The 21,727-nt window shown below is 46.0% G+C and overlaps 1 protein-coding gene across 4 annotated transcripts in view; it reads right to left on the bottom strand.

Annotated features, from left to right (window-relative positions):
* The window catches only part of fhod3a (formin homology 2 domain containing 3a), an 85,009-nt gene extending 64,973 nt beyond the window's left edge, over window positions 1–20,036 (bottom strand). For 3 of the 4 annotated variants that reach the window (XM_031586488.2, XM_031586489.2, XM_031586490.2), the window contains exons 1-3: window positions 19,419–20,036; window positions 13,068–13,177; window positions 6,492–6,556 (exon numbers count right to left, since the gene is read on the bottom strand). In XM_031586488.2, coding sequence (XP_031442348.1) covers window positions 6,492–6,556; window positions 13,068–13,177; window positions 19,419–19,583 — 340 coding nt within the window. In that variant the 5' untranslated portion in view covers window positions 19,584–20,036. The remainder of the gene's footprint in view (window positions 1–6,491; window positions 6,557–13,067; window positions 13,178–19,418) is intronic. The other variant, XM_031586492.2, reaches the window with a different exon arrangement.
* Window positions 20,037–21,727: the final 1,691 nt, after the last annotated feature.

Raw genomic sequence — 21,727 nt, 5'->3', positions numbered from 1 at the left:
TTCCAGATTAAAGTTGGTGGATTTCCTCGCTCTCGGCCTTACTTTAGGCATTTGTGAGTTTTAGCAAACACTTTTGTTTTTGTTTTGTGTGTTTTTCAGGGAGGTATTAGCTAAAAGCTCTTAATGGTGTTAAGTACTTTTGTGTGTTTCGGGGTGAGCCGGGTCAAAAAAGAGTTCAGTATTACAGTATGAAATGGATATGGGACACTTGTGCTGTCCTAGCAGTCAGCTGTTCAAAGTGGCCATCATATCCGTCTGACACACAACCACAGTGCCCCACATGTAACAGCATAGCTCCTTGCACCTTCTCCTATTCCCTCACAGTCACTCCCACTCCCTTCTCTAAGATGCTCTCTCATTCTCTCCTTCTCTCTGTCCCTCACTCTCTTCTCTAAACTCTTTCGTTCTCTCCATTTCTTCTCTCCCACATGCTCCCCTTCGCAGATGATTACTTTCTCACTGACATTTTCTCCATATTATACGGTGAGGTGAGTTTTTTTATACTCTCTCTTTCTCTCTCTCTCTCTCTTTCTTTCGTACGGTCTCTGTCTCTAACACATTTTTCCCCTCGAGTGACGTTTGATACTGCAGTGTCTCTCACATGTTTCTGTCCTGTCAACACTTTCCAAAGATAACACACTGAGTCCTCCCAGTCAGGCCGTACTCCTGGCATGCTGAGCCCGGGCTAAAATTAACCCTGGAGCCCAGGGGTCAGTCTCAGCAAGCCACTGAAACCCAGCCACACCAACACACACACACACACACACACACATGAAGAACCACAGTACCACACACACAGAGTACCACAGTATTGCATACATACACTCACTCACACACACACACACACACACACACACACACACACACACAGAGAGACAGACACATGCACACACACACACACAGTACCACATACACCAAGTGCCACAGTACCACACACACAGAGTACTGCAGTATTGAAAACATACACTCACACACACACGCATACACACACACACACACACACACACACACACACACACACACACACGAGAGAGAGAGAAAAAGAGAGATAGAGAGAGAGAGAGAGAGAGAGAGAATATCCAACTCCCTTGATGATAAATATTATGTATTTTTATCATTGTTTCCACTTCTCCCTTTCCCCTTCTGATGTATCTTGTGTATAGGTATATGTATTGTGTATATAATCACATATTATACACCTAACCCAAATACTTTGGCAATACTGTAGAACGTTTTGGTCATGCCAATAAAGCTTCTTTTGAATTTGAATGGAGAGAGAGAGAGAGAGAGAGCGAGAGAGAGAGAATTGAACACACTGTATTCCCTCCAGCAAACAAACCTCAGTACAGTGCATTCACAGACGCGCACACACACACACACACACACACACACACACACACACACACACACACACACACACACACACAGCCAGAGAACACAGTGAGCACAAAGCACAGTTACACTGACTGAAGCACTGAGAGGCTCTGCAGGACACAGACAAGGGTCACAGGGGGCCTACAAACACGACAAGGAGATGATGAAGGCCAGTGACCCTGATGAACCTGGAGAGATCTCTACTCGACGCGCAACACACAACAAACCAACAGTGTCTGCCACAGTAACACACACAATCACACACACAAGAGAGCCAACAGTGACATCAGCCTGCCCAACACACAACAAACCTCCAAAACAATGGCTCTAAAGGGGATTTAGTTTCTCTCAGTCCCCCTGGCCAGTAAACATTCTTCCATCATTAGCCCTGAGGATTAGACAGGGGGCAGAGTGCCCACAGCACCGTACTAAATGCCCATCCTCATCAGTATTCAGCTCACACAGGTAAGAGGCTGAAGTGCTGACAGGTCCCATTTCAGGAACCATCAGCCTTGATTCTACTCCTGCCCTCCCTCCCTTTCCCTTCCCTCTCCTCCTTATTCTCCTCTACCCTCTCCTTCCAGCTCCTTTCCTCCTCTCCTCTCTTCTCTGTCCTTGCCTTGTCCTTTTTTGTCTCCATGCGTCTCCTTTCCTCCCCCCCTCTATCTTAACCCCTCTCTTCTCTCCTCCCTATCCTCTCTCTCTTCACCCCTCTCTTCTCTCCTCGCTACCCTACCCACACTACTCACCCCCTCTCTTCTCTTCTAGCCTCCCCTCCCCTCTCCACCCCCCTACATCCCCTCTCTTCGCTGCTCCTCCTGGATCCTTACTGATGTGAAATGGCAGAATACAGTCTTCCACCAAGAGCCCCATCAATGATGCAGAATTACAGTGCATTAGAGCTGCTCACAGCCCCAGGTCAATCAGATGGAGATTAGTCTCCTGTATAAGGTGCTATCAGAAATGTTCTGACAACTTGAGTGTGGAGGTGTGTGTGTATGTGTGTTTGTGTGTGTGTGTGTGCATATAGTTTTGTGTTTGTGTGAGTTTACGTGTGGGTGAGTATATTCATATGTGAATGTGCGTGTGTGTGTGTATATGTGCATGATTGTGTGTGTGCATATTTGTGTGTGAGTGCACTCGTGTGTGTGTGTGTGTGTTTGAATGTGTGTGAGTGCGGGTGCATTTTTGTGTGTGGGTGCATGTGTGTTCTGGCTTGTCCTTTGGCCAGAAAAATGCTTATTTTCTCCCCAAACTCTTTATTTTCTTTTGAATTCTTTCGAGACGATTGTTTTTGGTTTGGTGTTTGTTTGTGTGTCTGTGTGTGTAGGTGAGGGAGAGAGAAAGAAAGAAAGAAAGAGAGAAAGACAGAAAGACAGGGAGAGAGAACCAAACAATCAAACAAAACTCAGTGAGAGAGGCAACAACAATGAGAGAAGTGGCAGTTTTCTGTGACACGGGTCTAATTAGCGGTCTCCTGAGCTGAGCTGCTACGTGGACACGAGGGACAGAGAGAGCGCTCCAGAGGCCCAACAGATCCAGGGGGCGGGGGGCAGAGGTCACCAAAGGTCACCCCAAACAGCCAACTGCTGCTGGGATTGGGTGGGGTGGAGTGTGTGTGGTGGGCGGTTGCCTGGCTGAGGGGGTGGGGGGGTGGGTTTCCTCTTTCACTTGCTATTGCATAATTGGTGGGAGAAATATCCTTTTTTCAAACCTGCTGAGCAACCTGCTCCCACTGTATGGAGTAAAGCAGAGGCTTTGGGGATTTTTCATTTATGAAGGATCAGTAGTGTGCTTATGGGCTCCTCTTAATCTGGGTCTTGCAATGGAATGCAACATGCTGATTTATTCAAGGGAAAAAAATGAAACAACAAAACAACAAGAAAGTACTCCTGTGTGTCGTGAGTGCATGTGAACAGCAGGCAAATAAAGGGTCTTAAATGTTAGTGTGTCAACAGCACATCACGAACAATCGCTATCGCTGAATCCTAATCTCACCCAATCAAAATGCAGATCTTAATCCCATAGTCGGCCTGATGGCGACCAATAGAGTGGGCACGGGCTGCCGCCGCCCACCATGGCCACCCTTTGACATGGAAGCAGCCAGTGCTTTTCACTTTTAATTAAACGGTCGCCCTCCTCCTCGCCTCCATATGCCAAGACAGACGCCAGAGAGGCCTTCCGGAAACGTCTGAGCCGCCCAGCGCTCCCATTTCCCTCGCCAATCGCTGCAAATCCTCAGTCTCTGCGGGTTTACATTCTAGGGCAATCCTGCAACCTGTTATCGGATTTTGAACGGGGGGTGGGGGCAGTGGCGAAGGCGGGGGGTTCAGCTGGGGCGGAGATTAGGAAGTTATCGAGCAGATCCGTCGGCATAATCAAAGAACCACTGGCAATGAAGAGATTGTAGGTCGCTATGAGAATGTTAGCTAACAGCTCTTAATAGCCTCGAGTGTGTTTATATCAGCGAGATACTAAGAGCCTTTAGTAAAGGGATTTCATAGAACAGCCATGATATGGTTAATAAATACGCATGTACCTCTGTCTATGAGAAATGGTGGTCCCAGTCCAGATGGGACAAACAGAGAAATAAACTGACATGCAACGTTATAATCCTGTGCTGATGAAAGGTCATGGGTTTGACTTCCATTTGGGTGTGTGTGTGTGTGTGTGTGTGTGTGTGTGTGTGTGTGTATGTATGTGTAAGTGAGTTCCTTTGGAGTTTAAACTCTTGGGGACTCTAGGGTTAGAACAGACTGCGGTGACCACAACCTCAGAATTAGACAGTGACCTACTGCCCCTTACTGAGAGAGAGAGTAAGAAAGAAAGAGGGGGAGAGACAGAAAGAGAGAAAGAGAGGGAGCGCGAAGAGGAGTAAGTGAGTAGAGAGAGACAGAAATACAGGAAAGAGGGGAAGGAGAGAAATAAATAGAGGGAGGGAAAGAGGGAAAGATAGAGAGAGCATGAGGATGTGGAGGAGGGGGGTAGAAAGAGAAGGATGGAGAGAAAGAGGTAATAGAGGAAGGAGGGGGGATTTAGATTACGCTGCTGCCCGCTTCAATCACTCACAGACACTTGGGAGGCAGCCAGGGAGGGGTGGGGAGGGGGGGGGGGGGGAGGGGAGGGAGGGTGGTGGCAGGTGGCAGCAGTCTTAGGGCAGGTCCCTCATCCACTTAACAAGGCTGCTCATCTACCACAGCCAACCTACCCCCCAACTCCTTTCTACTTCTCTCTTCCGCCACTCCGATAAGCTCTCAATCTGACCCAACAAGACTAGGAAACATCTTAGCACTGTCTAGTCCCAGTAATGTCCTCCAAAGTATGTCCATCGAAGTCCATTGAAGTAGTCAATGCTTTACTGTGTCACTCACGTGGAGGCTGCAATTGTGATGGCTTAAGTACTAATAACCCCCTTTGCCAGCCAACTGTACATACACTTCTGCTTGGGGCAGAGTTATGATGGTGATGATGTCATAATCAACCCCCGCCCCCCAACCTTTGACCTGAGCTGATCTGTAGCGGCTAGCAACCCGGGAGCCACATGACCTGCAATCCACAAATAGCTGTGCTATCATTGGCATGGAGAATGTTGACCATGCTGGGAGGATGGGCAGGCCACAGTCAAGTGAAGAGAGAGGGAGAGAGAGAGAGAAAGAGAGAGAGAGAGAGAAAGAGAAAGAGAAAGAGAAAGAGAAAGAGAGAGAAAGGAGAGGAAGCGAAACTAATTCTGGATGACTCACTGACATTGTTTCCTTGTCATATCAATGCTTCATTTATGGTAGTCTGTATAGATATGAGAGGACATTCCAGGCTTCATTTTGACTTGTCTCTGGCCAGAGTTCCAGCTTCCAAAAGGGATTCTGGCCACAGACGCAGTCAGCCTTCCCTTCCTTTTTTTCCCTTCCGCTGTCTTCCTGCTGTCTCTTCCTCTCCCTCTCTCAATCCTCTTTCGCTCTGTCCAGCCTCTCTCACTCCCTCTGATTCTTTTTTCTCTCTCTTCTTTTCCCCTCTTGCTCTCTTACTTCTTCCTTCTCTGTCTCCCTCTCTCTTCTGTAACTTTCTCTCTCTCTATCCCTCTCCGTCTCTCCCTCTCTCTCCCTCCCTCTCCCTGTAAACTAAGGAGACTTAGAGACGTCACGCCTTAATTGCTTTACCAGGCTCTCTGTGTGTTAGTGTGTGTGTTAGTGTTAGTGTGTGTGTGTGCGTGTGTGTGTGTGACCCAGAGGCCTCAGGGCCTCTGTTTTTTCACACAAGTGTTGCGACGCTGCACAGCTTAGCCCCAGCACAGCGCAAAACACCATAGAGGAAGTGTGCCCACTGCACAAACACACATGGTCAATAACACACACACACACACACACACGTAAACACACATGGTCAATAACACACACACACACGCACACACAAATAGTCAATAACACACACACACGCACACACACGCACACACACACACACACAGTCAATAACACATGCAGAAACACGCACACGTACACACACACACACACACACACACACAAACACACACACGCACAGACACATACAAACAGAAATATACACACACACACACACACACACACACACGCACACACAAACACAGACTCAGACAAATACAAATATATACAGTACATACTTTCCAGTGAACACACTAACTTGCTTACAAACACTTCAGTAGGGGAACAGTGCTCTGCTGTGCAGTGGTTTGCAAAATACTTACTAGCAGCCTACACATGCACACATGGACATATGTAAATGCTGCCAAATACAGACACTCCCTCACTCACATAAACACATGGCACCTCTTCACACATACACACACACCCATACACATATACACACACACACTGCATCACACTCATACACCCCTCATAAACCAGCCCACACAAGCAAGCCAATAAGCAGGCCTCAGTGTGGCCTCCTCGCTATCCAAAACACAACAAACCCCACCCCAAACACACACACACACACACACACACACACACACACACACCTCGGGAGCAAAGTGTTTGTTGCCTCACATGTGAACAGGCACATGGCTTGGCACCTATGAGGACAGCCTCTGGGGTCCTCATAGCTAGGGTGTAGTGGGAGTGATGGCTGGCGGCTGTGCGGGGACTTACCGATGCAGGCGTGAACACGGACGGTGAGCTGTGTGCGCAGGATCACGCTGTGCTTCTTGCCTCTCCTGTTTGAACAGAAGACACAGATGTTAGCCACTCACCTACATACTTTATTAACATATAATATAACAGTATAATAGTGTAATAAGTTATAACATAGTAAGAATCACTAATAGAATTCAGGTTAACGATGGACAGACAAAGATGGACAGAGGGACAGGGAGAGTGAGACAGGGAATGGACACAGAGACAGGCCAGCGAGTAGAGCAGGTCGCTGTGAAGATCTGGGATAGAAAAAAATGCCCTCATGTTTCTGTACTGAGATAATCATCAAAGACCAGAGAGACACACCAAAGCAGACATAACACCTGTGAAAGCAGACTCATGCGCACACACACACACGCGTACACACGCGTACACACTCACACACACACACACACACACACACACACACACATGCACATGCACACGCAGACGCTCACACTCACACTCAAATATGTACACACACACACACAAAGTGACACAAAAAAACATAATTCTCCAAAAGGGTCCATCCACCCATATAGGCAAAGCAATGTCAACATTTCCCTCAGATGCTATTATACAGAAACACATTGATGCTACATTCTAAATAGCCCGTGACTGTAACTCTTAGTAGCTGTCTGCTAGCCTTTAGCGGCTAATCAGTCTAGGTCATCAGTATCTCTGTAGACAGCATCCCCACAACACAGTGGGGTGAGGGACAGAACATCAGTCTCCCTGGATGAGACACATTCCAGATAGCCAAACGAGCATGCAGCTGGCCTCTTATCTATGCATCTGTCATGCTTGGAAATGGAGCACAATGCTAACCTGGTGTCGATAAGACCCGCGACATCTGGTTCTTTCCATAATGTGTGTCCATGGGATGAGATTCAAATATCCCTCTATCTCTTTCTCTCTCTCTCACTCTCTCTGTGAGTTATGCTTCTGTCTCTCTCTGTCTAGCTGTCACTGTTGAAAGGCATATTTTCTTTCCATTGTGCCCCTGCTGTTATACCATGGCATAATCCATAAACAGCATAAATGAAAGACAGATAGCCATTTACAAACAGCGAGATAGAGATAGAGAAAGGCAGAAAAGAGGAGAGGAGTTTTCACAGGGATGCAAAAAGGCCAAAGCAGTGGGGACCGAAAGAGTCATGTCTATAAAAACTGGAATAAAACTTTTATTTCACACCCATAAATGATACGTTATGCTGATGCGAGGAAGAATATGGAAAACGTGATTAGAAAAACATGTCTTTTCAATTCTTGACATTATAAACAGACTACGCCATTTTACCCACACAAACTGGTCCCATGAGTCTCGTCACTTCAAGGAGTTGCTTTGTCTTTGTCTCCTGTCACTCATCCAATTATGACTCGAAACCACAGAATACAGTTTCATCATCCTAATATATAATGTCAATCATGTGCAATTTATGTTTTAGTAAGCACGTGTAATTTAATGTTTTAAACGTATGTATTTCAGTTGCATTTAAACCACTGTCTTCATTTGAAACAGCGTTATCAACTTACAATTTAGCTCTAGTTTTGGGGGTTTCACTTTAATGGTTTTAAATGTTAAAAGTCTTTGCCCCACAAAAACACCCAGCCCAGCCTAGAATCAAAATGAAGCCCTTTCAACCTCTGTATAAAAACAATAAAAAGAAAACTGGGTTACCAGTTAGCGACTGGTGCTTCAACTCTTCATATCTGACATTCTAAACACGTCCTGAACAGAAGGGGGAGGGGAGGGGGCGGGGGGGGGGGGGGGGCACGTGTACAAGACTGAGGGCCTTATCTTCTGCTCTCCTCCTCTGTCCCAGAACGTGGGCAGAATGGGATGGGACTGGGTTGTGTGTGTGTGTGTGTGTGTGTGTGTTGACACTGCTCTTCATCCGTGACACCTCAGCGCAGTGCAGGGGAATGCGTTGTGTGTCCAGCGGGAATAGAAAAGAGGTTGTTGTGAAGAGGACCGGTTGGCCGAGGTCTGCCAGTCCAACCACACACACACACAATCACACACTCACGCAGTCACGCCCGCCGGCTTATTGAGCTGTCCGTCATGTGTCACTCAGAGGCGGACTGAAGTGACACAAGCTTTGCTTTGCTTGGCTTTGATTTTCTGTGGGTGTGCAGACAACCACACATATTGACACACACAAACATAAACACACACACACACAAACAACACACAAACATATGTTTAGACTGTACAACCACCCATAAATGCATTCAAACACAGACACCCACACACACCACCAACACTTACATCATATACATTAAGTATATGTCTAGACAATGTAGATGCGATCACACTCCCAGGTGTACAGTAGATGCTGAATACAGCACCAGGCAATAAAACAACCTTCAATTCAGGCCGAATATAGCACTGTGAGGGGAGAGAGCGAAACAGCACACGACATAGCTGCTATCTCGCAGCGGAAAACGATGTCCGACCTGGCCGCCAAACTTAGAGTGTGTTTGAATGGAAAGAGTGAGCACTCCGTCCTGATTTAGAGGGACACAGGGGGGCTTGGAGAGTCGGAGTCGGCTGGTGGACATGGACGTCGACTTTACTTTACTCGTGACGTGTGTATTTCAAGAGCAGAATGGTGCGTTATTTTCAAGTCCCAGCAATGCTGCTGACGTCAAGAACATAAAATCACACCTCCGGAAAAATATATCACAGGCGCTGTGAGTCCGCTGAGGTCGATCTCTTACTGACTTACTGACTCAAAGAACCCTGAGGGTCGTATCATTTGCTCTCAGGTGGCCGATAAACAGTCAAATCTTGAGTATTTGCATTGAATGCCTGAGGCCGAGGGCCAAAGAGATTTAAAACTGCACAGAAAAAGAAGACAGGAAAGATATGGCTAAAGACTAGCGAACTCTCCAATCTAGAAGACCATCCAAAGACTAACGAACAAACCCTGAAAGTATTTGTTCGCAAGTGGCCATCAAACTGTCAATTCTTGAGTATTTGCATTAAACGGTGCAAGGGCCTGAGAGATAGAAAACTTTACAGCCATATTAGACCTTTTTTAAGTATTTGTAAGACACTGTATGAGAGAGAGATGTTGAAACTGAAAGACTGAACAGAGGACAGTGGGGCTTGGGAGATGTGGCGGCTGACAGGGCTTGGCGTAGCAGGTGGGCGGAGAAGAGAACCACCTCCAGCGTTCCTCTCAGACAACCACACTCTCTGTCTGCTTCCATTGTGTGGCGCCAAGGAAAAAATACATGAATAATGCAGCCAAGAAACTTGCTGACTTTGTCAATGCTTTGTCCTCCAAAAATCAAAATGTCTTCCCCCAAAGATAGGAGAGGAAGAGCGGGAAAACGGCCCTCTTAATGGTTTTGGGATTCCAAATGTTTCATATTTTCAGGGAACTCAACCCTCTGCAGACGTCTGGATCCAGCGGGCTGTGATTCTTCATCTGATTTTTCAAGAAAGAGGAGTGTAAGGTGTGAAAACCTATTTCTCACATGTGAGGAGCTGAGAAAAAAGGAGCTCAGCTTAAATAACTATATGCCAAAAAACCTGTTTGGGTCCTAATGAGTAAACCATTCTGACATTTTCCCAAAACAGGTTGTGTCCCCCCTCCCTCTCTCTCTCTCTCCCTCTCTCTCTCTCTCTCTGTGCACCTGCCCATCTGTCGGGGAGAACGCACAGCACGCGAATAAATCAGCACCTGTGAGGCTAAGGGGGAGGTAGGGGGGGAGGCTGCGCCACCATGCTCCTATCGCTCCTCTGCCACATTCGCCACTGTACATACGCAGGAAGCCTGCTAAGGTCATTTCCCCCCGTGATGCGCCTGGATTCATATCTGACACATTCCACAGGGGTGACTCTATCAGTGTGTTTACATGATGGTATAATTTGAATCTTGCTTTAGTCGGACTATCTTTTGGGGCAACTGCTATTATCCCAATATACATGGCAGTGAATAAATCGAATCATTGGCTGAAAGCATGTCATATCCGAAACGAAAGGTGGCGCTGTTTTCATTACAACTAGTGGTGATACAGCCATTTCCGCTTGACCTCTTCACCACTACCAACAACAACAACAACAACAACAACAACAGTTGATTGAGCATGAATCGCGTCTGTTCATCGGTCCAGAAATGCGTGTTGCCTCTTGGGTTGTCCATCGCGTTGTTTATTTGTTTGTTTGTTTGTTTGTTTCTGCTGGGCCGACGTGTTTATAAGTTACATTATTCAAAGGTGAAAGATAAAAGGCGAGAGAAACGCACGCACATTCACAAACACACACGCGCGCAAATAATGAGTTACAAAACGCATTGCCCTTCTGCAAGTTGCATCAAATTGTTTTAGTACTTCTTCGCTGTCGATTTCCAAATCTGTGTGAATATTCATGAGAGCAAGTCCAGTCAGTCTTTTGTCAGTCATCGTACTTCGTAGATATGTCTTAAGACGCCTCATTGTACTGAATGACCGCTCAGCAGACGCTGTGGAAACGGGCATTGTCAACAAGACCTTCAGGACGCAATGAATGTTTGGGTAGAAATTTGCCGAACTTTCCAGGGCTTGATAAAGCTCACTGCGTTTTGGCTGTAACTCATTTAGCTGTTTCCAGCTCTGTATCTGCATCATCAACGCTGGGCATTAGTTGTCCGTACTCCGATTTTATAGTTTCCCCATTGTAATAAATATGCGTTCATGATATTTTTTTTTTTCTTCTCGCGTAGCAGAAGGTACGCACAGTGTGTACGGCTGCATGCGCCACTGGAACTCATACAATACATAATAGGCTAATTGATACAATATCTCCTCGTTTGAGTGTGGTTGTTTGAGTGCAATGGGAGTGTATGATCGTTGTTGTCTATAAAGGAAGGTATTGCGCTCCACCTGTCACGTCTCTGTCTTTAGAGGGCAGGCAAAATTTTGAAATATTTTAAGTGGCAAAAAACACACACAGCATTTCGTTTGCACAGCAGAGCGGAGACGCTCACCGGGCTATCACGCTTATAACTTTTCCTAGGCAATATTTGTTAACTTAGCCTACTCTGGTTTTGAATATGGGGTAGGCTACCACTCAAGCACTGACAAAGCATGCATGCGTTGGCAATCATATAAATATTATTGTATCATCGCGATGCAAATGCCATGTGTGTATAATAATATTGTAACAAATCACGGAAGTGTGGTATATTTGTTATGGCTTTTTATTAAACACTAAACACAACACACTGTCAAAATGGCACGGGCTTTATGCCCTGGTGCAAGTTACCACGAACAGACTGTGCTACCGTCACCCACCTGTATAACCTCTGTCCCAACACAGAACAACGACATGTACTTAGAATGGTAAGGAACATATAGGGAACATCGTCGAGCGCTAGTGCATCACATAGAGTATAACAGAATGCGCCCGCCGCACGGCATTATGGGGCGACTATGCCGGCACGTTACAATATTCTGGTTTAAAGTTAATGCTTGTGAAATAAAGGCATTTATATGTTTATGATTGTGTGATTCATTGGGATGTGCATGTGGGCTATAGTGGTTCACGTTGCTGGGCTCACAATTTCGGAACAGCGGGCTGTCGGAATAATGGGCTTTCGGAACATTGCCATGGAACCTTGGTCAGGTAATAGCCGAGTGACAGCTGATTTGACAGTAGGCTACTGCTGTGTGTTTTAAGCAAATAAAATGTGGAACGTCCTTATACGTGTCTAAGGAGGGGTTGTAAAGGTGCTCCTATCTTCGGACCTCTTCTGTTATGTTTGTTCATAATCAACAAGAATAAGCTTGTGAGACAGTCTGCAGAATATTCAATCAAAAAACGTGTCATTAGTATGAACAGTTGAGACAACTTATCTCTCTTTCGTCTTCCAGGTCACGACCTGGCAGGGAGGGAGGGAGGAGGGCGGCGAGATCTCAAGCATGCGCAAAGACGCAAAGTCCAGTTCCTTATCCAATTCACCGTTACATGCCGCAATAGTCGAACTATCAACTGGATCGGATCGAGTTATCCAGGGGTGTTAGTCGGATCGTAGTCGGACTGCACATAGTCGGACAAAGGTGTTTACATGAAACGGATAATTCAATTTCAGTCCGACTAAGCCAGTTATTCGAATCCATGTAACCACAGTCTATGAGACTCAGGTGTGTGTGTGTGTGTGGGGGGGGGTATACAGAGAGGGGGGTCACTAGACTAACTCACACGCCAAACATTTGTACTGTATGCGTGTGTGAGCCTGTGTGTGTAATGGTACATGCATACACAAACAGGCTCACACACTCATACAGTACAAACTTTTTAAGGATGCACTACGAGGGACAGAGATAGAACAGGAGCAATCAACAAGTTTTTAAACATAATTGTCAACAATGGTTAATTACCAACTACTTGTGAGCCAACTGTCAACTTCCTGTAGACCATATCCTGACCCTTACCCAAAATCTACACCTATTTGTGTTCTCCATTTTCAGCACAATATCTACTGATGATGTGTTGACTGTTTATGATGGCCAGTCAAAACAAACAGGGACAGACACGTCTCCCAGGGGTCTCAGACTTACCCTGTGGACTCCTCCTGAAAGCCCTCCAGTTCATCCCTCTGCTCCGCCAAAGAGGACTCCAGGTCCAGATAAGTGCCATTGTGGGACAACTGCAGGGCACAGTCATCGAGCTAGTGAGAGAGGAAGGGAGAGAAGGAGGGAGGGAGGGAGGGAGAAAATACCCATTAGTCTTCCACTGAAAGTACACATGCACGTTTCTGTTTGCTTTGCTAAATGCCTAATTGCTTTGTAATCAAACAGAGAGAGAGAAAGAGAGAGAGAGAGAGAGAGAGAAGAAAAGAGAAGGGGAAAGAGATGAGGGAGAGGGAGAGAGGGAAAGAAAAAGAGAAAGAGATAACATGATACAGCAGGTATTTCTAATCTCTATCTCTTTATTGAGTCCCTGAGCTGAATACTGATATTTTAACCTTACACAGCTGAGGCCTCAGTCCAAAGAGACCACAAGCAGCACAGGATTATGGGTAGTGGAAAGGGCAGGGACTTGGAGTGCTGTATTATGGCTACATCGTGGGCCCTGGTGTGAAAAGCATAAACCACCAGAGGAATGCTACAGTTCTCCCTCGTTTTTTTTCTTTCTTTCTTTCTTTCTTTCTTTCTGTCTTTCTTTCTTTCTCTCTTTCTTTCATTTGCCTTCATGTTATTTTCTTTCGGTCTCCGCTCTTCACACCCATTTAAACAATCCCTGGCTGTAAAATAAAACCCGTTTACAGGGTCCTGGCCTGCGAGAACTACATGCGAGCGCCGAGCGGTGCAGACCCGGATTAGTTCTGTGGCGTGGTCCTGTTTTCAACATTACGGCGCAGTAAAGGGAATTACCAACCACTATAAAGCACACAGAACATGAAACCCAACCCTGAATGACGCCCCCCCCCCCCCACTGGAAAAGCAAACGGGGCCCTTCTATGTGCTTGTTCACATGTGGCCCATCTTGTCCACATTAGCGAAAGGCAGGGGCAACTCGCTGCCAACATGCAAACACTACTAAGAAACAGGAGGGCAAAGTAAATGTAGGATAAAGTAAAAGGGAGGAAAACAACACCCCTAGGGTTATATATCTGTGTGTGTGTGTGTGTGTGTCTCTGTGTGTGTATAGTCATCACTGCGGCTTTGATCTGAAGGACCAGTGGTTGGCGTCTTGCTGTGTGTCGTGTAATAACGTTTGCCCCTTGCGCTGAGCGGATGGCGGAGTTCTGAGGTGCTGGTGCCCAGGTTGGGGGAATGTGTGGAGACGGCCCCGGCGTGTCGGTGGGGGGATGGGGGGGGGGGGGGGGGGGGGGGGGGGGGTGTGACAAGGTGCCCCACTGAAAATCGAAATCGAAACCTGCTGTCTCGTGGCAACAGGTGTCAAATACAGGTGTGCGTTTAAATTAGATCATTACTCACACACATACACACACACACACGCACACACACACACACATACATAGAAGCGGACTACTAACGGTAGGTTCAGTAACAGAGCCTCCTAACCAAGACACCATATAATGTTGACATTCCAACTACATCCCTTTCATTTGGAGGTGTACTTCCAAAAGCCACACCATCAGACTGTATCTCCCTGACCACTTCTTTACCCCAACCAAAATAGTAGCAGCTGAAAGTGCATAAAACTGCTCTTCTCCTTTATGGCCATTCTCGTAAAGGGTACCCCAGAAAGTCCACTGGGCGGAAGAAGATTTAAGATGCTTCTCTCACCCCAAAAAGAGACATGCCATGCCGTGCAATAAGACGCCAGCAGGCAGACTATCTAAATGAGTCTATCTAAATTTATACAGAGAGAGAGGCCTCACCAGATGACAGAGTGTACAGTACTTTCTGGTGGGGTTCAGTGTTTGCATTTAGGACCAAATAAATTAAATGTAATTGTGGAGGGGAGAGGAGCCTTTAACAAAGTGCTCTGAATGACCAGGAAGGGCTGAAACTAAATATGAATCATTTGGGGATTTATGTTTTTTAAACCTAGTTTAGGACCAATCTGGTCTGTGCAAATGAGTTTTCCCAAAAAAAAAACATTTTCATCCAGATCTGAGTCCCTTATTTTAAAACCCACTGAGAGTTAAAATGGGATGATGGTGTTTTTGGCTGTGTGAGTAATATTTATACGTGCGAGCGCTTTAATCAAAATATCCCACACTCACATTACACTGGGGTAAATATGGAGGGGAAAGAGCATAATCATGCTGATCTGGCTTTAACGCTTTAAAAAGGCCCTCCCCCATAACCCCCAGGCCTGCTGAAATAGAATTGATCCGGTAAGCTCCCTCCCATAGTGCACTTCCTACCCCTCCAGATCCATACCTGATGAGGCCCACATCTGAGCCAGAGGCAGAGGCTAGATTCATTACTGAGTAAACACTTACAGTCTGGGACAGTAAATAGCATGCCGACATACAAACCCACCCCGGAACAATGGGCTTTCTTCTATCTTCCCAATGGTACAACAATCTAAACACAAATGTAGCCTTATTTACGTATGTGTGGGTCTTGTTCCACTACATTAAGCCTGGGTTGTGTTTGTTTGTCTTAGACACCCAGAAAAGCAATTCAACAGTCATTGTTGTGAGTGCAATTGGTTCGGCACTGCATGCCTTCCACCGCCAGCGTCTCTGGGAAGGGAAACGATCTTCAAACAGGGGCCATCAATCACACGCAAAGAGAGGCCGGGCCGGGCCAGACTGATGGCAGGCTCTGATCCAACACCACACTGGCAAAGAGGCCCCCTGACGCCAAACCAGAACATCCTGACACGCTGGGAAAAGTAAAGGCCTCGGCCATCACCACTGACAGCTTCCTCAGGCACGGGAGCACGCAGACGCACTGCTGATGACTGGAACTGGGAACTGGGAATATGGGGGGGTAATTCTCCTTTGCTCTTTTTAAAATCAAAGTTTACTATTGGGGGGGGGGGGGGGCTTGTGGATTGTGGATCCACTAAATAATTTTACAGATAAAACTGAAGTACTACACTGCCTGGCGTGATCTAGGGACCCGCTCCAGTGCTGGGACCCCTAAATTCTTTAGGTTCTGAGCCCCCGGCCCTTCTCACACCCCTGGGGTTTTGGCTGTTCTCATCCAAGCACGCAAGTCCTGCCTGCCAATCAGAACAGCGAGATGTGCGCTAACAACACAACTGCATGACAGAGATGGACAGTAATACTTTGAAAGTCGTTCTTTCCCTCTCTTTCCAGTGATCGATTTAGACTACAGGGGCAATGAGGCTTTGATGAGCGCAAACCTGGGCATGTCCTTTGGCTAGCTAATATAAAGAGTAGCGCAGCGCTAACAGACTTAATTAAAATGATTCTCAGAGATCTGGGTTCACGGAGGGCCGTGTCACTGCTGGTATTGTGAGGAGTCTATTTGTGAGTCTGACGGGAAGCTCTGAGGAACTCCTTTTTTTACACACCCATAGGGTCTGCAGGCTATTTTCTTTTAAAAGGAAAACAAACTGAAACTGCAAACTGTGTCAATTCTGCACATTAACTATTATTCCTCCCTCGCACGGTTAGATAATTTGTTCAAACACAAACCGAACGCAGAGCCTAACTGACTAATTTACACACTCAACACAGACACACACACACACACACACACACACACACACACACACACACACACACACGCACACACACAAAGGGATATTTTCATTTCATTTGAAAATCACTGCAGATTACAACCGTCCAACACAGGAAGATATAAACAGCATGTGAACACTTCAAAAAGAAGAAAGAAAAAAAGAAAAAGAAGAAGAAGTAGAAGGAGGAAGAAAAGAGAGACTGGAACACACAGAAGGGTAAAGTGGTGGTTATGGGACTCTGCGAGCCCAGAGGGACAGACATCTTCCCCCTGAGGTCAAGGCTCCAGAGGGCCTGGCTGGGAGGTTGGACAGCCTCACAGACGGCTACAGTAAGAGCACTGACAGGAACCCGTGGAGGAGAAAGGAGAGGAGAACAACAACAACAACAACAACCACAACACATCCCAAGTCCTGTGGGTCGGGTCAGAGGCTGGGTTGGGCTTGGACGGACTGGGTTGGATTGGATCTGGCTCTGGGACAACAACAGGAGGAGAGGATGAGTGGTCATTATACCTGTCAAAGGGGGTTGGAGGTTGTTGCTTTGGAAAGATGACATATGGCAGTGTGGTGACACTTGCGTATCTGATTGAGGTTGGGATGATTGGGTCTCACAATGTTTGTGTTTCTGTGTGTGCGTGTGTGTGTGTGTGTGTGTGTGTGTGTGTGTGTGTGTGTGTGTGTGTGTGTGTGTGTGTGTGTGTGTTTAGGTGGGTCTGTCTGCATCAGACAACTCTGACACCTCTACTTTTAATGGTCATCTTGCGATTGCGACTGTACATAATTGTGAGTGTGTGTGTGTGTGTGTGTGTGTGTGTGTGTGTGAGTGTGTGTGTGTGTGTCTGAATCACATATCTTGGGACTATGTCACTGTGTGAGTCACTGCATGTTTGTGGGTGTGGATGCAGGAGTATTGATATCTATGTGTGCTCTGAGTATATTACACATAAGTTTGTGTGTGTGTCTCTGCATGAGTGTGTAAGTATGTGTGCATGTCTGTGGTTTGTACATCTTCATTTGTAAGTGTGTGAACATGTACATCTTCTCTCTCTCTCTCTCTCTCTCTCTCTCTCTCTCTGTGTCTGTGTGTTTGTGTGTTTGTGTGTGTGTGTGTGTGTGTGTGTGTGTGTGTGTGTGTGTGTGTGCGTGTGCGTGTGCGTGTGCGTGTGTGTGAGTGTGTGTGTGTGTACACCTGGCGTGCACTCTAAAACATCCACACAGGGTGAGGGAGGGTAGGGGGTGAATGGTCAGAGAAAGCTGCGGTGCGCTCGGCTCCCGAGAACAAAGTGTGAGTAAACTCCAGCCTGCAGCCACAAGCTGGGAGCACAAGTGACCTATATTTTACAGATTTTAGCATAACGTCCAATTACAGTCCTCTGCCATTTCTTTAAAATAACAGAGTGGGAGACAAAAAAAACACACAGAACACGGAGACAGTAAGGGAAACGGACAGATGATGGAAAGAAAGAAAGTGAGAGAAAGGAAAAGAGAGCTAGACAAAGGAGAGCATAAGTCAAAACAAGGGAGGGAGGGAGGGAGGGAGAGAGGGAGAAATGACAGGAAAGTGAAATGGAGAGAGAGAGAGAGCATGCATGAGTTTATAAGTACAGTGCTGGTGTTAAACTAACTGCGCAAAAACTCTCAAATCTTCAACATCTCTACCCTCTGCCTGAACGCATTCCCCATCACACATCCTCTTCCAGCACCAGACACCCCACATAAGTCATTACTCTGTCTGAATGGTAAGCCCTATCCCCAAACCTGTTGATCCCCTGTATATGATAGTTTACAACAGCTAATCCCCATCTCTGACACTGATCCATCGTTGACCCTGTCCACCAGATAGCCTACGACCTCACATGCTAAAGAATGGATGACATAATAACACTCCATGCATTGTAAATGCGTTCAGTGTCACTGCCTTAATATTTATAGATCATGAATACGAGATCTCATGTTTTATGCCGTGCTACCAGCGCTGACAATTTTGTCAATTTAACAAGTCTTTTTTTCTTAGCCATGAACATAGTAGGAATAATATGCATGTAGAGTGCGAATAGCCCAAGACACCCAAACATTTATTTTCCTAAATGCGTGCTAACGGATATGGCCAGGTGCAGAGCAAGAGATGAGACTTTATCTTTCTATGAAAATGTACATTTGATAGACACACCGTAAGTCTGTATGTTTCGTTCAATTATAGTATATAAATGATTAAAGGGGCATCAATCTGTTGGTTTCACGACCTCTTTAGATGTCAACAAACGCCTGTGTAACAACAGAAGGCGTATCAGACGATTTTTTCCCTGTGTTCATTAACCCTCCAAAATATTGGTATTGCGCTATGGGTCACTTCTTTACCGTGCAACTGTTGCTTAGCTGGGGATATATTGGGCTCGGCTAAAGCTTCATGTCCACCTGTCGCCGTGACACGAACAGTAAAACTACAGGAGCGCCTACCGCAAAGACTTGCAGGAGCTACTAGTGTAGCCGGGATGGAAAAAATAATAATCCCAAAGAGAACATGCACAGACTAAAACCACGAATGACAGAGTTTAAACTTGTTTCTGCCACAAACACACATTTGTAAACACGTAATCTGCACTTTCAAAGCGAATTTGTTTCTGCATCTTCACTGTGTGTGAATGGATAGCCTATGCCAACAGCTTTACAGTCTTAACACACTGAACAAACTACCCTTTATTCTGAGGATGACAGAATATCATGACAGTATCATGGACCTTCCACATAAACAAAAACAGAATAACATAGCCTACCTTGTGTGGGGCTTTTAGGAGTCGATGGACACCGGCAATTTGGTTGATGAGGGGGATGTCTTCTCTAAAAGTGTACTGCGGTGGTCTTGTTGGCTCTGGGAAATTTGTACTGTTAAATGGATCGGTGTCATCTAAAAACTGAACCCTGCAAACAAGCGAGGCCATGATGTATCCATGCAAGTAGCACAGAAGTCGGGGTAACCCGGTTTAATGATTAAATCCGTCGCTTAGAGCCCCCCTCCTCAGTAACAACAACAAAGCCAGCAGGTTGTCCCAGCGACGGCTGCAGCGCCTTACTACTACAACCACTACTGTTAAAATGTATCCTCCTCTGGAGCCAGTTGCCCCATGCAAATGTCACGATAGATCCGACGGCCGTGTATTATGGCAAGGGATCAATACCGACCAGATATGCCCTCGTCCTCTGCTCTGACTGTGCTGTTCTAGGCGACCGACCTTGCTGCTCACTGCGACGCTACTTCGAGAAGGGCAGGTGTCCAATGACAGCGGAGGCAGTAAGGTGCTGGGGAAACCTACAGCCGGGACAGCCGGTCCCTCTTGGCGTCTGAGGGTAAGCCACGCACCCCCTCCTCCCCCACCAGCTTAAACGCTTTGCCATATCTAAACTGCAGTGTAGGGATGAAGACGAGTTCCAAGGCAAACAGCGACATCACGTGGTGATGCGCCTCGCCTAAGTTGAATGTGCCTGTCCTGAACTTGCATTGCTCAATGTTATCTGTATGCGTGCTTGCTTTCGCTGTCAAGATGTTTAACTGTCATTATTTAATGCCAATTGTCATTCTTTCTCCCTCGTTTCTGTATTATAATACTTATATTTAGCTTTTTACAGTATCCCTTTTAATATCTGGGTGGAGACTATGGGTGTAAAAAAGCCTTTCGACTAATTCGGACACAGCCTATGAATGGAAATGTTCATGGATGTGCTCCTTTTCTGTCAAATCAACTTTTTCAAAAATAAAAAATACTATTTGTATCAATCCTGGACAATAACAATACTGGCACAACCATGCTCAATCATAAAGTTTCTCCTGAACTTTATGTAGCCTATAACAAACACTGTGAATGATGTCTTCTAACCACACCAACCTACACACAAAGCAATACACACATTCACACACCAGAGGGCAGTGAATAACCAGAGATAAAAAAGACATGGCCAGTGCATAGGCTACTCTACTATGTTGTCAGTGTTGTTCAGTGCTGATTACAATTCAGTTAGTCTCTGTACACAACTCACAAGGGGCACATACGTTTGGTGTTAGCATTGTTAGCGATAACACTATAGAGTCCCATCAAAACCGGCACTTTCATAGACTAATATACTCTTTGAAAAATTATGCAGAATTTATATTCATAACGGCTCCTCATCTTGTGTCCATAAAAAAAACTTTGATATATTGAAACTAGGAAAAAATTACTTTTCATAACAGAGAAACCATGTCCACAAACCTTTGAGGTCCATTAGGGAAGGTTAAGCTATTTTTTTTCTTCTGAGTGCATCTGCTAACAAGTTGATTTCCTAGTCCACATTATTGAAGGTTTGACCCCATGACCCCAGTCAGTGGGCATGAGTATCAAAAAGGATGTGCTCACTGCTTACATCTGTTACAGTAATACTGCTGATAACCCCTAAACCCATTCTAACATGTTGTCAAATATGGCACAACTGTATCCTTAAGATACCAGCCTGCGTATCTTCTCAATCTGTAATATCAGGTTCGTTGTTTACAGGCAGGGTTACATGAGGGTGTGTGCATGTGTGTGTGTGTGCGTGTGTATGGGTGTGTGTGTGTGTGTGTGTGTGTGCGCGTGCGTGTGTGTGGATGTGTGTGTGTGTGTTTGTGTGTGTGTATGGGTATAGTCGGCTCTCTACTTGTCTTAGACAGATCAGGATCTGCAGAGGCAGAATGTAAACTCAGAGTCTTATCTGTTCAGTGCAGCATCCCTCGGTGACACTGAGGGGCATCCGTAAACACGACCAGAAGTCAGGACCCACAACAATAACGTCATGATTGGAAAGGAATGTGTGGTCTATGTCTTTTACCGTAACCGTTTATCTTCGACCACAACAGGCATGACACAGTGACATGATACAGGCATGTACATGTCTCTACTAGGTAATGCTGGTGACAAGCACAGTAGCTGCACACAGTCAGATGACTGGGTGTCGTACATGACTAAGATGGATACAAGTTTCAATTAGTCAGCGATGACAATTTGTCATAATTCCTATTGTATTCAGGGCTAATTGAAGAAATTCCTCAAAAAGAAGTCTGCCATTATAGTCA

This window comes from Clupea harengus, chromosome 19 (assembly GCF_900700415.2).
Source record: "Clupea harengus chromosome 19, Ch_v2.0.2, whole genome shotgun sequence".
NCBI classification, from domain to species: Eukaryota; Metazoa; Chordata; class Actinopteri; order Clupeiformes; family Clupeidae; genus Clupea; species Clupea harengus.
This window is presented reverse-complemented; position numbering and strand designations above follow the sequence as displayed.